The sequence below is a fragment of the Pristiophorus japonicus genome, chromosome 6 (genome assembly GCF_044704955.1).
Source record: "Pristiophorus japonicus isolate sPriJap1 chromosome 6, sPriJap1.hap1, whole genome shotgun sequence".
Lineage (NCBI taxonomy): Eukaryota > Metazoa > Chordata > Chondrichthyes > Pristiophoridae > Pristiophorus > Pristiophorus japonicus.
The window spans coordinates 51,500,307-51,516,911 of NC_091982.1; the positions used below are offsets into that span (position 1 = coordinate 51,500,307).

The window sequence follows — 16,605 nt, forward strand, 5'->3', positions numbered from 1 at the left end:
GAGGTTATCCACTTTGGTGGCAAAAACAGGAAGGCAGATTATTATCTGAATGGTAACAGATTAGTAAAAAGGAGGTGCAACGAGACCTGGGTGCCATGGTACATCAGTCATTGAAAGTAGGCATGCAGGTACAGCAGGCAGTAAAGAAAGCAAATGTCATGTTGACCTTCATAGCGAGGGGATTTGAGTATAGGTGCAGTGAGGTCTTGCAGTTGTACAGGTGAGACTGCACCTTCAGTATTGGGTGCAGTTTTGGTCTCCTAATCTGAGGAAGGACATTCTTGCTGTTGAGGGAGTGCAGCGAAGGTTCACCAGACTGATTCCCGGGATGGCAGGACTGACATATGAAGAAAGACTGGATCGACTAGGCTTATATTCACTGGAATTTAGAAGAATGAGAGGGGATCTTATAGAAGCATATAAAATTCTGACGGGATTGGACAAGTTAGATGCAGGAAGAATGTTCCCGATGTTGGGGAAGTTCAGAACCAGGGGTCACATTCTAAGGATAAGGGGTAAGCCATTTAGGACCAAGAGGAGGAGAAACTTCTTCACTCAGAGCATTGTGAACCTGTGGAATTCTCTGCCACAGAAAGTTGTTGAGTACAGTTCGTTGGATATAGTCAAAAGGGAGTTAGATGTGGCCCTTACGGCTAAAGGGATCAAGGGGTATGGGGAGAAGGCAGGAGTGGGGTACTGAAGTTGCATGATCAGCCATGATCATATTGAATGGTGGTGCAGGCTCGAAGGGCCGAATGGCCTGCTCCTGCACCTATTTTCTATGTTTCTATGTTCTTACTGTGTATGTAATAGTTGAAGCGAAGCAGTTATTCATGCTCTGAAAAGGCATTATTGTCATTCCAGTGCCTATGTCTTCTTGTAATGGCTTTGAATCAGCCATTTCAAGGTCATTTAGATCTGAAACAAAACAAGCCTGCCTTGTGGCTACTGTGCGCCTCGTCATCCCACAGTTTTTAAAGGTAAGTACAATGAACACATTGCTTTTTCTGTGGTCGTCAAATCTCCAGGTTTTATACTGAATAAAAGAAGGACTCTGCCATTTACACCCTATCTAGACTCATCTTTTGTTTCTGAACTTGTCCCATTCCCATCTCCGTTTGCCTTTCACCATCATCCCTTTTGTCTCTAATCTCTTCTGCCTTCCACCCTATCACAGACCTTCCCTTTTGTTCTTTCCTCCCTCCCCCTTTCCCTGCTCCTGCACTTGCTTAAAAACCTGTTGCATCTCGAACTTTTTCCAGCTCTGGCGAAGAGTCATTGACCTGAAACGTTAACTCTGTTTCTCTCTCCACAGGTGTTGCCTGACCCGCTGAGTATTTCCAACATTTTCTGTTATTATTTCAGATTCAAACATCCGCGGTACTTTGCTTTTGTAAAAGGAACCAGCTGATTTCTAAATGCAGCCCTTTTTGCATAATGTCATTTTATAATTAGAAACATAGAAACATAGAAAGTTACAGCGCAGAAGGAGGCCATTTCGGCCCATTGTGTCCGCGCCGGCAGACAAAGAGCCACACGGCCCTTGGTCAGCAGCCTGAAAGTAGCAGGCCAGGTAGATAAGGTGGTTAAGAAGGCATACGGAATCCTTGTCTTTATTGGCCGAGGCATAGAATACAAGAGCAGGGAGGTTATGCTTAAATTGTATAATACACTGGTTAGGCCACAGCTGGAATACTGCATACAGTTCATGTCACCGTATTATAGGAAGGACATGATTGCACTGGTGAGGGTGCAGAGGAGATTTACAAGGATGCTGCCTGGAATGGAGAATCTTAGCTTTGAGGACAGATTGGATAGGCTTGGTTTGTTCTCCTTGGAACAGAGGAGGCTGAGGAGAGACCTCATTGGGGTGTATAAAAGTTTGAGGGGCCTGGATATAGTTGATAGCAAGGGCCTATTTCTCTTGGTGGAGGGGTCAATTACGAGGGGGCATAGGTTTAAGGTGGTTGGTGGAAAGTTTAGAGGGAATTTGAGGGGAAGCTTCTTCATGCAGAGGGTTGTGGGGGTCTGGAATTCGCTGCCTGGAAGGGTGGTGTACAAGGACACCCAGGTCCCTCTGAATACCAACACTTCCCTGTCTCTCATCATTTAAAAAAGATTCTGTTTTTCTATTTTTCCTACCAAATGTTATAAATGTTACTTTTACATGTAAATTTGATAGAGGTGTTCAAAATCATGAAGGGTTTTGATGGAATAAATGAGGAGAAACGGTTTCCAGTAGCTGAAGGGTCATTAATTAGAGAATGCAGATTTAAGGTGATTGGCAAAAGAATCAGCAGCGACAAGAGGAAACATTTTTTTACACAGCGAGTTGTTGTGATCTGCTTGAAAGGGCGGTGGTAACTTTCAAATGGTAACTTTCAAAAGCAAATTGTATAAATACTTGAAGGAAAATTAATTGCAGGGCTATGGGGAAAGAGCAGGGGAGTGGGACTAATTGGTACCTCTTGAGCCGGCACAGGCATGATGGGCTGAATGGCCTCCTTCTGTGCTGTATCATTCCATGATATGAAATATTCAGCCGGGTCAGAGGTCAGGATGGAGTGGCTAAAACCATAGTATCATCATAGGCAGTCCCTCGAAACGAAGATGACTTGCTTCCACGCCGAAAAGGGATGAGTGCACAGGTGTTTCAATGAAGGACCTAATATTCAGATTCCCAACTACATCTTGAAGGGTGGGAGATGCCTGTGCGTGGATTTTTTTAACGTGTGGTGGCCGTTGCACCCCAGCCACCACACGGGCTTGACAGAGCTAAGTCTTGGTCCAGTGGCAAGGATTAACCAAGACGACTGAAGACCAGCTCTGCTGCACGGACCTGGTGCGCACACATATTGCAGTGTTGGCTGGCCCGTGCTGCCCCTGGGCCCTCGCCTCTCTGGGCCCCGAACTCTCGCCTCTCCTCGGCCCCGATCACATCCCTCTACAAAATCTTGCCGCTCCTTCGCCCTGACCTCGCCACTCTTGCTGTACCCGCTCGCACTGCAGTCAGCCATCGCCCTCCTGCAGCAGCACGCGCTGCTCCCTGCAGTGGCATGCCGCCGCACGCTGCTCCCTCTAATGGCCCCGACCTGCTGCATAGTATATAGCACAGAAGGAAGCCATTTGGCCCATTGTGCCTGTGCTGGCTCTCTGAAAGACTGGGTAGAATTTAGATTTGTTACATTAAAAATAGTGTGACATGTTTACATTTCGTAGTTCATGGAATCAAATAGCAATGAAAGAGGCCATTGGGCCCATCATGCCTATGCCGGCTCTTTGAAAGAGCGAACCAATTAGTCCCACTCCCTGCTCTTTCCCCATAGTCCTGCAAATTTTTCCTTTTTAAGTAGAGATCCAATTCTCTTTTGAAAGTTACTATTGAATCTGTTTCCGCCACCCTTTCAGACAGCGCATTCCAGGTCATAACTGTTATGTCTGTAATACTCTTATGAATGACTCCACGAGGTCTAGTATTGTACTTAAGCTGTTGTCCCATTTATTGTAACTCCAGAGTGAGGCACAAGCATGGTGGGCAGCCTTTTATACTGGGCCCTGCACACCTATGCAGGTGACCTTCAGGTCTCCCACAGCAGTGCCCTCTGGTGGCACACCTTATGTGACTATACAGTTAGTATACATGGTCTACATACATGACAATAACCACGGTCTGCGTAAAAAAAACTCTCCTCATCTACCTCCCCTCGGGTAATTTGTCAATTATTTTAAATCTGTGTCCTCTGGTTACCAACTTCCCTGCCAGTGGAAACAGATTCATCCTGTCTATTTATTTATTTGTGTATATATTTTTATATTTATTACATGTATTATTTATTACCTTTCTATATTATTTATGTCATGTATTTATTATTTAATATGTTCATATTTTAAAAAAATATTTATTTATAAGAACGTAAGAATTTGGAGCAGGCGTAGGCCATCCAGCTCCTCGAGCTTGCTCCGTCATTCAAAAAGATCATGGCCAATCTGATCTTGGGCTCAGCTCCACTTCCCTGCCCGCTACCCATAATCCCTTCACTCCCTTATCATTGAAAAATCTGTCTATCTCCACCTTAAATATGTTCAATGACCCAGCCTCCACAGCTCTTTGGGGCAGAGAATTCCACAGATTTACGACTGAGAGAAGAAAATTCTCCTCATTTCAGTTTTAAATGGGCGACCCCTTATTCTTAAATTATGCCCCCTAGTTCTGGATTCCCCCACGAGTGGAAACATCCTCTCTGCATCTACCTTGTCGAGCTCCCTCAGTAACTTATATGTTTCGATAAGATCACCTCTCATTCTTCTGAACTCCAATGAGTATAGGCCCAACCCGCTCATCCTTTCTTCATAAGTCAACCCCCTCATCTCCAGAATTAACCTAGTGAACCTTCTCTGAACTGCCTCCAATGCAACTATATCCTTCCTTAAATATGGAGACCAAAACTGTACGCAGTACCATAGGTGTGGCCTCACCAATACCCTATACAGTTTTAGCAGGACTTCTCTGCTTTTATACTTCAACCCCTTGCAATAAAGGCCAACATTCCACTTGCCTTCTTGATTACTTGCTGTACCTGCATACTAACTTTTTGTGTTTCATGCACAAGGACCCCCAAGTCACTTTGTGCTGCAGCATTTGTAATTTTTCTCCATTTAAATAATAATTTGCTTTTTTATTTTTCCTGCCAAAATGGATAACCTCACACTTTCTCACATTATACTCCATCTGCTAAATGTTTGCCCACTCACTTAGCCTGTCTATATCCCTTTTTATGTCCACCTCACAACTTGCTTTCCCACCCATCTTTGTATCATCAGCAAACTTGGCTGAACTTATTCAATTTAATATTAAATATATATCAAATATATTTATTCCATCTTGAAGGAATAAACTGAATTGGTTCAAATTGCAGTGTATGAGTTGGTTGCTTTTCTGTGGGGCCCTTTGTAATCTACATTTCAGTGAATCAGTCCCTTATTTAAGCCAAGCAGATAAGCATTGACACTAGAGGCTCAGAATTCCTGCCAGGAGTGTGGCGGGTTGGGACTTCCACTCACCAGGCTGCCCTAGCATCAATTCTATCTCAAACCACGATCACCATTTCGCATGATGACAGCTACCCGCACTGTACACCCAGCACTGGATGAGTAGAACTTTCCTCCAATTAAATATCGAGAAAGACCGAAGCCATTGTCCTTGGTTCATACCACAAACGCCATTCCCTTTCCATTGACTCTATCCCTCTCCCTGGCAGTGGTCCGAGGCTGACTAAGTCTGTTCGCAACCTTGGTGTGATACTTGATCATGAATTGAGCTTCCTACCTCATATCCGTCCTGTCACTAATACTGCCCATTTCCACCTTTGTAATATCGCCCGCCCCGCCCTCACCTGCTGCCGAGATCCTCATCCATGCCATTATCATCTCTAGACTTGACTATTCCAACGCACTCCTGGCTGGCCTGCCAATGTCTACCCTCCATAAATTAGAGGTGATCCAAAACTCGGCTGCCTGTGTCCTAACTCGCACCAGGTCCCGCTTACCCATCACCCCTGTGCTCACTGACCTCTGTGCGCCAACTACTCTGGACTTTTGAACATCCCTGATTTTCATCGCTCCACCATTGGTGACCATGCCTTCAGCTGTCTAGGTCCTAAGCTCTGGAATTCATTCCCTAAATACCTTCACCGTTCTACTTCTCTTTCCTCCTTTAATATGCTCCTTAAAACCTACTTCTTTGACCAAGCTTTTGGTCATCTGCTCTAACATCTTCTTATAGGGCTTTGTGTCAAAACATTTTTGACAACACTCCTGTGAGGCGCCTTGGGATGTTTTATTACGTTAAAGACGCTATGTAAATATAAGTTATTGTTTTCATTGTTGTTGTTCACAGCGCAGTCTGGCTGTCCGCTTCGCAGGAGCCAACTTGTTGCTTCATTGGCGTGGGGTCGGGGGTCAGGCCATTCTGGCTGAAGAGGCCGACTTTTTTAGTCTCCTCACTCCCTCTGTGATTGATTGCCGTTCATTAACCCACAACATGGGCCGCACCTCTGCCAGGATGTCAGGGTGGCGATCAACGTATGCAGGAGCTAGGGCTCTTTTCTCCAGAAAAGGGAAGACTGAGGAGTGACCTGATAGAGGTCTTTAAGGTTATGGAGGGGTTTGAAAGGTTAATCTTGGAGAAGATGCTTTCACTTGCAGGCGACACCAGGACTAGGGGCCATAAATATAAGATAGTCATTAACCAATCCAATAGGCAATTCAGGAGAATTTTCTTTACCCAGAAAGTGGTTAGTATGTGGAACACGCTACTACATTGAGTGTTTGAGGTGACTAGCATCGACACATTGAAGGGGAAGCTAGATAAACACATGAGAGAGAAAGGAACAGAAAGATATTTTGATGGGATTAGATGAAGATGGGTGGGAGGAGACTCTTGTGGAGCATAAAACACGGGCATAGACCTGTTGGGCCGAATGGCCTGCTTCTGTGCTGTAATACTTTGTAATACCCTGTAATAGGTGTACTTTCCATCAGAGATGTAGGAGGTGGACCTGGCAGGATGTTTGGCAGTGGGCGGTGCCCACGCATTTAAAATCAACGCCTGGGTTAACATCTCTTATAAGTTAGTAGGCCGGGCCATATTAACCTTTCATCTGCTAACATCACCAACAGTAGTTACAGCCTCAGTTCCAAAGCAGCTAAAATCAAATATATGATTCGCACACATTTGTTTCTTTCCCACTATTGTTTCAATAATCTGTGTCTTTGAAACTGATTAAATATCTCGATAGTAAAACGTTTGCTTACCTTTGCCACAACAAATATTTACTGAAGGCTATTTGTAGTTTGCACCCCAGAAACGTTCACAATCACAATGTTCCTTTTAGTTTGACTGTGGTCACTTCTGATGATCGATTGTTTTCAATGCAGGAATTGTGCAATGTTGAAGAACCTTGTGAAGAATTTACATCACGACATAGTTTAGAGTGGAAGTTTCTATTCCTGGACCACAGGTAATTTACCACAATCATTCAAAACTCTGCTACTCGCAACCAACCTATTCCCAAAACTCTGCTACCCACAGCCTATTCCCAAACTCTGTCCATATCCTATTCCCAAACTCTGTCCGTATCCTATTCCCAAATTCTGTATCCCATTCCCAAACTCTGTCCGTATCCCATTCCCAAACTCTGCTGCCCATTTCCATTCCAAAAAGTAATAAGCACTGTGTGGATGAACTGCTTAAAAAAGAGGTGGATAAATGTCTGGCCAAGAACAGGGTACGTGTATTGGGATAATCAAGTCCTTGACAGAACATTAAGCATCCTGAACAAAGGGAAGGGAGGAAGGGAGAATATAAACAGAAAATGCTGGGAACACTCGGCCGGTCAGGCAGCATCTGGGGTGAGAGAAACAGAGTTAACATTTCAGTCGATGATCTTTCGTCAGAACCAGAGGAAGGAGAATGTTTTTTGCGGTGGATAGTCACTCAGGCTTGCATAGTGCTGATGTGAGGGGAGGTGAATATTCCGGAATTTATTCCTGGTTTGGCGATCAGGGAGTATCTAAAGCTTTAGTGACTGGGGAGTATCTATGCAGAGCTGTCCCTCAAGAGGTTAACTGGATGAGATGGAATACATGACAGGGTATATGATATTGTGGAAGGAGTGAGCTTGATGGCCCATCAGCCCTGTTCTTGTTTTCCATTGTCTAAAACAATTGAATAGACCAGCTAGATTGTACGGGTAGGGTAGCAGAGTGGTTATGTTACTAGACTAATAATCCGGAGACGTGAGTTCAAATTCCGGTCTGGCCTGTATGTGACCCAGAGCAATGTGGTTGACCCTTAAATGCCCTCCGATATGGCCTTGCGAGCCACTCAGTTGTACCAAACCGCTGCAACACACCACACGGACTACAGTGGTTCAACAATGTGGCTCACTACCACATTCTTGAGGGCAATTAGTGATGGGCAATAAATACTGGACTTGCCAGCGACGCCTACATCCCATGAACGAATAAACAAAATAGTTGAGTGAACATTGAGAATAAATCATTTAAGCCAGTTAGGGGTTACATAGGCGAAACAGGTGGAGACACTGAGGCATAGTTAGTCATCATCACAGGCAGTCCCTCGAACGAGGATGACTTGCTTCCACATGCGTGCACAGATGTTTCAATGAAGGACCCGATGTTCCAGTCCTGAACTCCAATTGATGGGGGGGAAGATACCTGTGTGTGGATTTTTTTTAAGTGTGGTGACCATTGCACATCAGCCACCACATGGGCTTGACAGAGATAGGCCTTTATCCAGTGGCAAGGATTAACCAGGACTGGAGACCTGCTCTGCTGCACTGATCTAGTGCGCACACATATCGCAGGCCCCTGGGCCCTCGGCTCTTCTGGGCCCCGTACCCTCATTCACTGTACCTCCGCCATGATTTCTCGCCGTTCCTCCGCCACAAAAACACTCGCCACAGGTGATTGTCAGCCTGGTGGATGAACTGGTGACTAGATGAACGACACTGAAGCAGAGCGCCGGGCTGAGCAGAGAGCCAGGCTCCGCCACCATCTCATGCTGCAGCTCTCCACCAAACATTTGCCGCACCTCCGCCACGATCTCCAGCTGCACCTTGAATACAATACTCTGATGTAGATCCTGAGGTTTTGTTTTCCCGCGGCTGATCTGAGTTCAACGCAGGGTCCTGCCGAGATCGCTCAGCCCGGCGCTCTGCTTCAGTGTCGTTCATCCAGTCACCAGTTCATCCACCAGGCTGACAACCACCTGCCTGATCGGGAATCCCCCGAACCCAACTAGCTGGGGTTTTATTGAGTCTTGTGACCATCACGTGACTGGCTAAGCCACTCCCAACTCAACAGCTCAACAACTATTTTAGTTGTGAACATTAAACAAGTGCCCCCTGATTAAAGGGGGGATCACACTCCAAAACCTTTTCAAGTGCCCCCCTTTGAAGGAACCAAAAAAACCTGTCTAAAAGGGGTGGGGGGGGAGCACTAAAACCGACAAACATAGACAAATTAAACTTTAAACATTAAGGATCAAAGTACCGCCACGGTTAATCGTCATTTTTTCACATGTGACTGAAAGTGAGCACTACTGCAGTTATTTGACAGGTGCAGATGATATCATTAACCCCCAACAGTCTTCTTTATCTTTGCACCACAACATATCGGCACGGACATCTTAAAAATGGCATGAGACACAAAGGTGTGCAGCAGATGCCCGTTTTTGAAATTATTGTATATGCAGAAAGGGACAGTCGCATCACACATTCAAATCGGGAGGGCTGCCAGGTTACCCGGCCTGATTCATTCAGGCATGCTTCAGAGTAATCGGCCCTCGTCCAACAAAGTCAGTCTGACAAGCCTCAAAGAAAAGTGCCTAAAGAATGAAAATGTCACATAATTAGAAAGGGCAGCTTTGTGTTGCCTTTCATTGACCTGCACTGTCCTTGGCCTGGGAGGCTTGACTAGAGGAATGAGCCATTTTATGGGAGGGCTTGACGAGAAGAATGAGCCATTTTATGGGGAGGAGGTTGAATAGAAGGATCATCCATTTTATGAGACGTTTTGAGTAGAAGAAAGTTCCATTTTATGGGGTTGGTTGATATAGAAGAATGATCTATTTTATGAGAGGGTTGAGTAGAGGAATGATCTATTTTATAGGAGGGTTTGAGTAGAGGGACGAGCTATTTCTCCACACTGTTACGCATTAGAAAGACCTGCATTTATATAGCACCTTTCGCAACCTCAGGACATCTCAAAGTGCTTTACAGCCAATGAAGTACTTTTCAAGTGTAGTCACTGTTGTAATGAACATCAATGAAGAAACATATAGGCAATGTAAACCAGGAGGAGGAATTAATCTACTGTTACAAACTGGTTAGGGGAGGGGGTGGGTTCTGCAAAATTATTACAATAATTTTACAGTATTCTCAAAATGTCTGGATTATGTTAGGTTAATTATTTAAAGACAGTTACTGAAAATAAATTAACTCTGTCATACTCAAGACCCTTGAGGGAAAACATAAATTGAACCCCTGATATGTTGGAGATTTCCACAGCCTTGAGAACCAGGTGACACAGTTCAAGATTAGGAGCAGGGAAGTGCACAGACACATTTAATTTAACTACTTTAGCCAATGGGTGGTGAATGTATGGAATGGAGTGACCAGGGAGGCACTAGAGGCAGCCAGTGTGGAAATATCTAAAGGAGAACTGCACAGATATTTGAGCGAGTAGACGATTGAGAGGCATTAATTTTTGTGACCAGCCAAATGGACTGCAGAGTCTTTTCCTGGTCCCGTACTTATGTTCCACGTGCTGTGAATGGAGATTCCAATATTTGTTAACCTGCATTTCGTTTTTCATACACCTTGTTTCTTTTTACCAGGGCACCTCCTATTATAGGTTACTTACCATTCGAAGTACTAGGAACATCTGGCTACGATTATTACCACGTTGATGACCTGGAACTTCTAGCAAGGTGCCACGAACACTGTAGGTGGTTGGTTGTATACGATAGTGATAGCTAAGGGACTGGTTACAGAGGCAGTGTCGGTAATAAGCCATGTGCACTGGAAAACATGTTACAGACCAGTGCACAGCAACCTCCTAACCCCTCATTTGAGACTAATCTATAATTAAGTATGAATTGGCTAATATTTCTGAGTTGCACTGTTTGACATATCTGTTTGCTTAATCAGTGGGGTGGGTGGGGAAATAACAATGACCCAAGTAATTTGTGATTGTATTAATACAGTTTGATCATTTTGGAGACCTCAGTGATGTTTCGCAGCAGGGCTGTCTGAACTCTAATCTGCGGTCTTCAAACCCCACCAATCCATCCTCAGAACACAGCGACTCAGTCCTATTTCCAATTCTTATTTTTAATTTTCTTATTTACTACTTTGTCCTGTTTGAATTTCGTGAGCCTGGAGGTTTGGAAAGGGCTTTTCACTGGTCGATGAATCTCAAATCCCAATGCCAAGATCTGCAACTCGAGATATATGGGTCGATCTTGACGATAGTGCAAAGCGGGTGATAGCAAGTTGACAGCCCGCTCCCACCTCTCCCGATTTGAAGTCAAAGTGGAATAAAATAATGGGAAGAGATTTTTTTACACTATCGCACAAAGCCAAGAGCTACCCCGTAGACACTGATTAACGAGAACATGGATTAAACCTTACAGAGGCGATTTCTCTGGGTCTGTAGCAAGGTGCTAAGTGAATGGAAGGAAGTTGGATGGGCTCATTATAGGCATTCACTCTGGCCTGCCCGATTTTCTGAAATTTGCCATGCCAAGGGTACTCCCCTTACATGGGGCCTCTGAGGCTCCATGCTACTGATCTCATCATCATCATAGGCAGTCCCTCGAATCGAGGATGACTTGCTTCCATGCCAAAAAAGGATGAGTTTCAATGAAGGACCTAATATTCCAGGTCCCGAACTACATCTTGGAGGGTGAAAGATGCCTGTGTGTGGATTTTTTTAACGTGTGGTGGTCGTTGCACACCAGCCACCACACGGGCTTGACAGAGCTAGGTCTTGGTCCAGTGTCAAGGATTAACCAAGATGACTGGAGACCTGCTCTGCTGCATGGACCTAGTGCGCACACATATCGCAGTGTGGGCTGGCCCGTGCTGCCCCTGGGCCCTCACCTCTTCTAGGCCCCAGACTCACACCTCTCCTGGGCCCCGGTCACTTCCCTCTACAGTCTCTTGCCGCTCCTTCGCCCCTCCTGCTGTGCCTGCCCGCACTGCAATCAGCGACCTGGCTTCGCAGCCGTCGCCCTCCTGCAGCTGCACGCGCTGCTCCCTGCAGTGGTATGCCGCCGCACGTTGCTCCCTGTAATGGCCCCGGCCTGCTGATGGTCTTGCAGGCCGGGACCACATCGATTTCTGGGCTGGGCCGCCGTACACTGCTCCCTCCAATGGCCCCGGCCTGCTGATCTACGCAGTCTACAAAGACAAAAAGCTTGATACCCCTCCTGGCATTTAATGTGCCATGGAGGAATTGACCGCCAGGGAATGCTATTAACAGTCCTTGAATATTGAATATTTTGTTTCAAATCCAGCCCAAACTGCTGAAGGACTGCTCCATCTGCAGGTTCTAAGAATCTTTTTTGTGAACTGAGTATGAGAAGTCCCAATCCGGTTTTTAATTGGCAAAAGGCCCATGTCACAAAACCGACCTTAATTCAAAACTTATTGATAATCTTATTCACAGAGGCCGACGGGAAGGCTAGTGTGTGGCTGATGGAAACATGTCACACTGGGGCTGAGGCTCATTGTTGGGGTGGACTGGGGGGAAGGATATGCTGATTCGAGCCTGCAGTGCGTTCACAAAGTGAGTGCTGAGTCTTGGCTGTGCCGCTTCCCCAGAAAGAGGTGGGTGATGGTGGGGGGGGGGGGGGGAAATCAACTGACGAACAAATGTCAGGCCACCCTTCTTACACCTTGGATCCAGATCGTGAGCTGTAGTGGCAGTACTGGATGTGACCTTGTTGACCCAGAGAGTGATGTGAATGTGGAACTCGCTACCACAGGGAGTGGTTGAGGCGAATAGTATTGATGCATTTAGGGGGAAGCTAGATAAACACATTTAGGAAAAATAGAAGGATATGCTGATAGGGTTAGATGAAGAGGGTTTGGAAGAGGCCCGTGTAAATCATCATAGGCAGTCCCTCGGAGTCGAGGATGACTTGCTTCCACACTAGAAATGAGTTCTCAGGTGACTGAAGAGTCCAATGCGAGACCTTCAGCCTCTGTCACAGGTGGGGCAGACGGTGGTTGGAGGAACGGGTGGGTGGGGAGCCTGGGTTGCCGCACGCTCCTTCCGCTGTCAACGTTTGGCTTCAGCTTGCTCTCTAGTGAAGAGACTCGAGGTGTTCAGCGCCTTCCCGGATGCTTTTCCTTCAATTTGGGCGGTCTTGGGCCAGGGATTCCCAGGTGTCAGTGGGGATGTTACATTTTTTCAAGGAGGCTTTGAAGGTGTTTTTGAAGCGTATCCTCTGCCCACTTGGGGCTCGCTTGCCGTGTTAGAGCTCCGAGTAGAGTGCTTGTTTTGGGAGCCTTGTGTCAGGCATGCGGACGATGTGGCCCATCCAGCAGAGCTGATCGAGTGTGGTCAGTGCTTCAATGCTGGGGATGTTGGCCTGAGCGAGGACACTGACGTTGGTGCGTCTATCCTCCCAATGGATTTGCTGGATCTTGCGGAGTCAGCGTTGGTGGTACTTCTCCAGTGTTTTGAGGTGCTTGCTGTACAAAGTCCATGTCTCTAAGCCATATAGGAGGGTAGGTATCACCACTGCTCTAGAGACCATGAGCTTAGTGCCGGGTTTGAGGTCCTGGTCTTCAAACACTCTTTTCCTCAGGCGACCAAAGGCTACACTGGCACACTGAAGGCGGTTGTTGGCCCTCGTCGTCGATGTCTGCCCTTGTTGACAGTAGACTCCCGAGGTATGGAAAATGGTCCACGTTATGCAAGGCCTTGTCATGGATTTTGATAACCGGGGGGCAGTGCTGTGTGGCGGGGTCAGGTTGGTAGAGGACCTTGTCTTACGGATGTTTAGTGTAAGACCCATGCTCTCGTATGCCTTGGTGAAGGTGTTGATGATGGCTTGAAGTACGAAGGCGTCGTCTGCGTACTATAATTCGATGCTGGAGGATGGGATCACCTTGAATCTGGCCTGGAGGTGGCGGAGGTTGAACAGATTTCCATTTGTTCTGTAACTTAGCTCCACTCCAGCGGGGAGCTTGTTGAGGGTGAGATAGAGCATTGCAGCAAGGCAGATCGAGAAGGGCATTGGTGCGATGACATAGCCTTGCTTGACCTCGGACCGAACGTGGAATGGGTTTATGGTGGATCCGTTGGTCAGGATCATGGCTTGCATCTCACCGTGGAGCAGGCGGAGGATGGTAATAAACTTGAGGGCAGCCGAATCTGAGGAGGACACTCCATAATCCCTCATTGTTTCCAGTGCTCGAAGGCTTTTGTGCGGTCAAAGAAGGCCATGTGCAAGGGTTGATGCTGTTCCCTGCATTTCTCTTGTATCTGCCACATAATTGCTCGTTGTTTCTGTGACGTAACTCGACGTAAACATAGAAGTAGAAATAACTTAAAACAAGGACATCGGCGTCCACAAAATGAAACATAAGAACATAAGAAATACAGCAGGCATAGGCCATTCAGCCCCTCAAGCCTGCTCCACCATTCTATAAGATCATGGCTGATCTTCTACCTCAACTCCACTTTCCTGCACTATCCCCATATGCCTTGATTCCCTTAATATCCAAAAATCTATCGATCTCTGTCTTGAATATATTCAAAGACTAAGCCTCCACAGCCTCCGGGTACAGCATTCCAAAGATTCACCACCCTCTGAGTGAAGAAATTTCTCCTCATCTCAGTCCTAAATGGCTGACTCCTTATTCTGAGACGGTGACCTCGGGTTCTAGACTCCCCAGCCAGAGGCAACGTCCTCCCTGCAGCTACCCTCTCAAGCCCTGTAAGAATTTTGTCTGTTTCAATGAGATCGCCCCTGAAGAAATGTATGTTTTTAAAATCTAAAATTGCAAATTGAAATAGATCTATAAATGGCTTGCCACTTACACCTGTTCTCCTTCTGTGCAGTGATGCAATTTGGAAAGGGAAAGTCTTGTTATTATCGTTTCTTGACCAAGGGACAGCAATGGATTTGGCTCCAGACCAATTACTACATCACCTACCACCAGTGGAATTCCAAGCCCGAGTTTATCGTCTGCACGCACACTGTAGTGAGGTATGTTTGCTGTGGTGTTTAGTGGTGCACCGCAAGTTAACTGTGTCTGTAAATCGCACTGTGTATAGAACGGTCTGACATTTACGGTCAGCGGTGAAACGACAGCGTTCAGCACCGGCTCCGAAGTATGCGCCGCACAAAACTCCTGCAATTTCTGCATCGAGAACTTTGGGTTTTCTGACGTGTAATTCACATCAACGGAGTATAGTGGGGATCCCCTAGTGCGAACTGCTGTGACATCAACAAGCTGCCTGAGCAGCCAATCAAAACGTAGGGTTTTCACAGACAGCAAACCAGGAAGTGGGTAAGCTCTTACAATTCCAACTTTAAAAAAATATAGTAATAGAGAGCAAAACAAACATTGAGGCTCCCACATGGGGAAAAGGCAAACCTGAAATAAAGATGAAGAAAGTTTTTTAGAAAAGATCATTTTTTAAAAGCTTCTTAGCATTTTTAAGTGTTTATTAAAATGGATAAATTTCACACTGCACAAAATTTAAATGAGTTTTTCAGGGCAATAGCCTTTGTTTAACAATCAATACGCTGTTGAAGCCCCAGTTACACCCGATCTCTTTGGGTTTAACCTTTAGTGGGGAATTTAACAGCGTACGCATTGCAGAAGAGCCAACATTTTTGTCAGTTTCCTTGATTCGAGAGATTTCACTGATCTGGGGTTGGGGGCACAGCACAACCTGTGGAGGAGCTGTCAATGACAGACCGCATCTTCAGGATGTCTGCCTGCGCCTGAGCCAAATCCCGAAGTTGCGGTCAGTTTCAAAGGCGGATTCGCAGTCAATCCGCACCGCAAATTCCAGGCCAATCTTTCTTTTCTAATGCCCCTGCTCAAGAATGAGAAGAATAACAAGCTTTGACAATATCATCCAGTGATATGGAAACTGCGAAATCTTCCCAGCATGGATTTGCCCCTTTATCCACTCCAGCAGACACCCTGGCAACGCAAACGAAAGATATTTCTCTCTCTGAGCAAGGTTTAAAATTGGTGGAACAACAGACATCTTGAAGTGAAATTGTTTTTGAGCAAAATGCCACTGATGTTTATTAAAAAAAATATCAACAGTGTGCACATTTATAGGATGATTGAGATTATCTTCAAATGTAAATTGTGAGGACAAAGACCATCAAGTTTGCATGTGAAACAAGGTGCAGTTTGAGTAAGAAAAGCTTGTGGGAGGAGAGTTACGAGTCCACGCTAAGAGCAGGTAACATTCGCCTCAGATAATGCGAGTCACAAACTCAGGCGCACTGTCCATGACCTCCTTGGCCTACGGCAGTGCCAGGTGTACGAAGAGTGGGCCGTGCTACACAGAAACATAGAAACATAAAAAGTAGGTGCAGGAGTAGGCCATTCGGCCCTTTGAGCCTGCACCTCCATTCAATATGATCATGGCTGATCATGCAATTTCAGTGTCCCATTTCTCTCCATACCCCTTGATCCCTTTCGCTGTAAGGGTCACATCTAACTCCCTTTTGAATATATCTAACAAACTGACCTCAACAACTTTCTGTGGTAGAGAATTCCACAGGTTCACAGAGGTACAATCACAGTGGCTGCCATAATTTTTAAAGTTCAATTTTTATTAAAGGTTGTGTGCTCAAAAACTAAAAGCGTTTTCTTTTGCCACTGATTTCAGCAGCTCATGTCCAAAGAAACACTCCAATTAGTATGTAACTATCCACTTTTACTTGCAGACCCTCTCGAACATTCCCATCAAAGAATCGCAAAGAGAAGTGTAATAGTAAATGTGCTCATCAGAGGGCCACCTAGTGTTGAGTTA

The 16,605-nt window shown here is 45.8% G+C and overlaps 1 protein-coding gene and 1 long non-coding RNA gene across 2 annotated transcripts in view; one reads left to right on the forward strand and one right to left on the reverse strand.

Moving 5' to 3' along the window:
• npas2 (neuronal PAS domain protein 2) overlaps window positions 1–16,605 on the forward strand; it is a 104,110-nt gene that overhangs the window by 37,682 nt on the left and 49,823 nt on the right. The window contains exons 7-10 of the mRNA XM_070882060.1: window positions 865–980; window positions 6,937–7,019; window positions 10,421–10,527; window positions 14,662–14,809. Of these exons, the coding sequence (XP_070738161.1) occupies window positions 865–980; window positions 6,937–7,019; window positions 10,421–10,527; window positions 14,662–14,809 (454 nt within the window). The remainder of the gene's footprint in view (window positions 1–864; window positions 981–6,936; window positions 7,020–10,420; window positions 10,528–14,661; window positions 14,810–16,605) is intronic.
• Window positions 1–16,605, reverse strand: part of LOC139265147 (uncharacterized) — a 75,802-nt gene that overhangs the window by 23,156 nt on the left and 36,041 nt on the right. Inside the window, exon 2 of the long non-coding RNA XR_011593476.1 lies at window positions 6,814–6,958. This is a non-coding gene — a long non-coding RNA (uncharacterized lncRNA). The remainder of the gene's footprint in view (window positions 1–6,813; window positions 6,959–16,605) is intronic.